At 39.2% G+C, this 5084-nt stretch overlaps 1 protein-coding gene across 1 annotated transcript in view; it reads left to right on the top strand.

The window, feature by feature from the left end:
• Positions 1 to 1673: 1673 nt before the first annotated feature.
• The window catches only part of CSGALNACT2 (chondroitin sulfate N-acetylgalactosaminyltransferase 2), a 14814-nt gene continuing 11403 nt past the window's right edge, over positions 1674 to 5084 (top strand). Inside the window, exon 1 of the mRNA XM_009998118.1 lies at positions 1674 to 2337. Coding sequence (XP_009996420.1) covers positions 1674 to 2337 — 664 coding nt within the window. The remainder of the gene's footprint in view (positions 2338 to 5084) is intronic.

Raw genomic sequence — 5084 nt, 5'->3', positions numbered from 1 at the left:
GACTTACTTGGACTTAAAAGGGTGTCATCTAGAATTAAGTTGATAAAACTTACTTATTTTTTAAAAGCTTCAGTTTCAGATAATAGTAGCCTTTAAGCTGCTGTATTACTGATTTCTACATAATGGAGTTAATTTATTTGTGAACAGGGTCATAGGCAGTAACTTTAACACTACAAATATTAATAACTGCTTTAAGCAGTAGACTTCGGTCCAAGTGGCCATTTTTTTCCTAATCTCTCTACAACTAAACTGAAGTTACTCAAGTCCCAGAACTTCCCACAAACAATAGTTACACAATACAGCCAACATGGATGTAGAGCTTCTAGATCCCTGGATCTTCATGAGCTTCATGAGCTTTACTTACTTTCTACAACCACATTTTAAGTGACACTATTTTATTAATGTTAGAAAGTAGACATTTAGCTTACTTCATAGCTCTTCGTGCTGTCTCTGAAGAGGTCTATAAACTATTTTACTGTTGTTGCTAAAAAGGATCTTTGGTGTCCTTCTCTTGTGTAACTGTGGCCCTTTCCTGATCTTGTTTTCCAAGCCAATTTGGTGTAAGAGGGTGACACTAGACTAACCAAATTCTGAAATGCAGTTTCTGTGAACGTTGATATTTAAATCTGCAATACTTTATTGATGAGTGAATAATTATTCCCTAAAAGATATTTACATAAAGTGAAAGCAAATGGAAAAGCAAGCTTCTGCTGCTTAAAAGTTGTGCTTGAAATTTATTTATTTTTTAGTTTAGAAGAGTAGGAAGGAGATGACTTTTGTTGGTGGTTATTTTCCTCCCACAAAGGAAAACAAAATGAAAAAAACAAAAAGGAATGGGGGAGTTAAATAACACTTGATGAGACTAGAAGAACCCTTACTGCTTTAGCTAGCTCTGTGAAAAATGTATTTCATTAGACTGTCACTATTGCTATTTTCCAGACACTGTCTAAGAGAATCACTGATGGATAATGCAATGGAAAAAAAATGTTTTCTTTCTCCTTTTCCCACCTGTTTCCCCAGCAATCCTTTGCATCCCTGTGTTAAACTTTGTGTGTTTTCCAAATGACTGGCTACTCTGTAGTTCTAATATCCACCTCTCTTTAATTTTAGGTTCTGTCTTCATTTTGATGACTCAATCGCAGATTCCAAGAAAAGGAGGGGAACTGGAATATAATACTCAAGTGCCAGAGGAAAAGCCAGATTAGCCAATGAAAATTACTGCTACTAAGCTGTAGACTGCTCTCACTTCAATATAGTGGGGGGAAAAATTGCTGTTGATGCAGAGCTCTTAAAATGACTTTTGTAGACTTTCCTCTCTGAACTTCAAATAGGATCAAACCCTTTAACTAGGGTTGAATTAGGAAATGGAAGTATGACTTCCTGCTTGTGTCTTCCACCTTCCTTCCCCTCTGCAGGGTTTTTTGTTTGGGATAGGAAATCCTGAACAAATTGTATGGCGTCAGCCAGACTTACAGCTGATGGTTATGGATGACATAGGAGCTTCAGATTTATGTCTCTGCAATGACACCTGATTAAAGCAAAGGTTGAAAACTGCTGATAAGCTACTTTATCAAAGTTTCTAGTAACAGTTTTGGTCATGCTCTCTCTAGGGTGATGTTCCCTAGGTGTCATGAACAGATCAGTGATCTTTTTGGATTGGTAACGGAAATAATATGAGAATGCCCAGAAGAGGCTTAGTAATTCAAGCCAGGACTCGCTGGCTACTAGTGGGCCTTGCCTTACTATTCAGTTTAGTCTTGCTCATGTATTTGCTCGAGTGTGCTCCACAAACAGATAGTAATGGATCTCTGCCTGGTGTTGTAGGTGAAAACATGGGTAAAGAATACTATCAAGCTCTCTTGCAGGAACAAGAAGAGCATTATCAAAATCGAGCTACCAGTCTGAAACGTCAGATTGCCCAGTTAAAGCAAGAGCTTCAGGAAATGAGTGATAAATTGAAATCCCTGCAGGAAAAAAAGAGCCCCAAGGTCAATGGTATGAACTACCAGGGCACCAAAGAACAAGCATCCAATGATCTCCTAGAGTTTCTTCATTCCCAGATTGACAAAGCGGAGGTGAGCATGGGGGCCAAACTGCCTAGTGAATATGGTGTCATTCCTTTTGAAAGCTTTACCTCCATGAAGGTGTTCCAGTTAGAGATGGGGCTCACTCGGCATCCAGAAGAGAAGCCCGTTAGAAAGGATAAACGAGATGAATTGGTGGAAGTTATTGAGGCTGGTCTGGAAGTTATCAATAATCCAGATGAAGAAGATGGACAAGATGAAGATGATGGACTAGGAGAGAGACAGCTGTATGGTGACAGTGATTTCATAGAAGGTATGTTTATTACACACTTCTCAGCCTGTTAACAGAATGTCAACAGACATTTAATACTGTTAGTATTTTTAGGGGGTTTACCTGCTTGTATATAGTCCTGAATATTAATGACACAGTAAGAATCTTTATTTCTAATTATGAAAATATTACTGCTTCAATATGTTGTGTTTGGAGTAGGGAGCAAGAAATGCATTTCAGAAGGGCTCACCACAAGAAGTAGAGGGGGCAATCACAGACTCAGAATCATTAAATGTTGGAAAAGACTTTCAAGATCATCAAGTGCCACTGTCAGCTCTACACCTCCATGACCATTAAACCATCTTCCTAAGCACCACATTTACCAGTTTCTTTAATACCTCCAGGCACGATTCCTCCACCACCTCCCTGGGAAGTTGTATCTGCTTAGAATACTGAGGCATTCATAATTTATTTTAGCTGAAGTCAGTGTCATACAACTGCTTATGGTAGTAAATAACTGAAAGACTTCCACTGAATCTTGTGGCAGTGAGAGGGACAAACTGTTTAACTCTCTTGTTCCAGCATAGTTAAACAATTCACTATCAAGATACAGGGTTTTTCTTTACTCATCTCTGTGCCACTTTTATTTAATATTCAGGCTTTTGACTTTCAGAGTTGGCAGACTTAGATTGGAGGGAGAACATAGGTAGGCTAAGGTCTTCTGGTCATGTCAGCTTAAAAACTTAATCTCCTGAATAGACCCTTCATGGTATACTAGTTATGGTGTCTGCTAGGCTGTGCAACCTTGAACTGTTCTCTCTTCAGTTCTCAGTGTGTGTAAGTTCAATGACAGAATGTGTTATTGTAAAAGCAAATATAGCAGTTAGGCTTTCAATACTTAGTGGCACCCTTAAGAGATAAGTATTACCAAAAACTGCCCTAGTACCTCTTTTTTGTATTTACAGTATTAAATACAGTTCATGCTGCCATAAAAATACAAAAGTTGGACCATGTTGTAAGAACATTACTGTAAAAGGGGTTCTGGATCTCAGCAGTACTGGTGTCTGCACTATTAAGCAAACATGCTGAAGGAAGGTACTGTTGGCCATGAAATAATCAGTTCTTTCAGTCTAAGATGATGTAATTGGTCTATAGCACAAAAAGACTCTGCTTTTAAGAGCTACTGTGTTTCAAGTTTAACACAAGTATTCTTCACTCTAGAAGGTGGGGCAGCGTGTAGAATTCACAGAACTGTTGTGGTAACACAGCCAGCACAGTGTTAGGCTCTTAGTTCTGATTTTACTTAAAATCATAGTATTTTGTCTGGAGGAAGACATTCTTGCAGTCTTTCAGTTGTTTGCTTTTTACATTAAGTGTACATCTACTTTGCCTTTGATCTTTTAAAGACAGCTGATACTCTAGTGGATTTTTTTTTCTTACCATTACTGAAGTAGGTGTTTATTTTTCTTGGTGTTCTGCATTTAATGACTGCAGACCTCCCAAGATATCAAGAAGATTTAGAACCTTAGAACTATACTTCATACCTCTGCCCCTGTTCACACCAGTATAATGATAATTGGTTTTGGAAACCAAGCTAGCTTCCTTTTGCTGTATGTTACATAGGGTTACAGCATAGGGTTACAGGAACTATAAAAAAAGTATTTTAAAGCTGTAGCTCATATGAGTGTGTTAGCATGTGCAAATAGTACAGGTTAGACACTTGGCCAGCAAAAAAAGGCTGCTTCTGAATATCAACACCTTTTTTTTCTCCTATTGTTTAAAAACTTGGAGGTGAGAAATGGTACCTGCAGGTCCCTCACCCTGCAGCCCTGTGACTGGGCTCTAGCACACTGCCTTCATTGTCAGTGTGTGCTTCGTTGTTTGATGGAAATACAGCTGGAAAGCTGATGCCTTTCTGCTTAGAAAATACTGTTCCCTTAAGCTATCATAAACTGGTGGCTTCATGTTTTGTAGCAGACTTGGTGTATCTACTGAAGTAACAACAGGTCCTGTAACTGTCCTAAGAGCACAACTAAATTGTTGGTGGACTAGCCTGGCTCATTTAGAGAAACTGTTAAAGTCTGCTTGAGGTAAATAATTGTGTCCTCTTGAGTTGTTAATAGATTACTTTGTAATGGGTAATTTAGTACTAAGATTAGAGTCTCAATTATGGATTACTTTTTGCATTCTGGGGCAAAATCACAGAATTGTCAGGGTTACAAGTCTGAGTCCAACCATCAACACAAGAAAAATCCCAAAACTAAAATAAAAACAAACTAAACCAAACCAAGACAACCCACACAAACACAACCCAAAGAACTACAAACCCACATACACTCCACCAAAAGCACACACAAAAAAACCACCCCACAACATTGGCCACTAGAGCAGACCCTGAAGTGCCACATCTACACATTTCTTGCATAGCTCCAAGGCTGGTGACTCCACCACCTCCCTGGGCAGGCTGTTGCAGTGCCTGACTGCTCTTTCAGTATAGAAACTCGTCCTAATATCCAGTCTAAATCTCCTGTTCTGCATCTTCTGGTCATCTCCTCTAGTCCTATCATTATCCACCTTTCTATGACCTTCCTTCAGGTAGTTGTAGAAGGCAATGAGGTCTCCCCTTAGCTTCCTTTTCTTCAAACTAAATATCCCCAGTTCCCTCAGCTGTTCCTTGTATGAGTTGTTCTCTAGTCCCTTTACCAGCCTTGTTGCTCTCCTCTGGACATGCTCCAGCACCTCAATGTCCTTCTTGTAGTGAGGGGCCCAGAACTGAACACAGTACTCAA

Source organism: Chaetura pelagica, unplaced genomic scaffold (genome assembly GCF_000747805.2).
Source record: "Chaetura pelagica isolate M959 unplaced genomic scaffold, ChaPel_1.0 scaffold205, whole genome shotgun sequence".
Classification (NCBI taxonomy): domain Eukaryota; kingdom Metazoa; phylum Chordata; class Aves; order Apodiformes; family Apodidae; genus Chaetura; species Chaetura pelagica.
The sequence above is the reverse complement of the archived record's forward strand: the minus strand, read 5'-3'. Positions and strand labels throughout refer to the sequence as shown.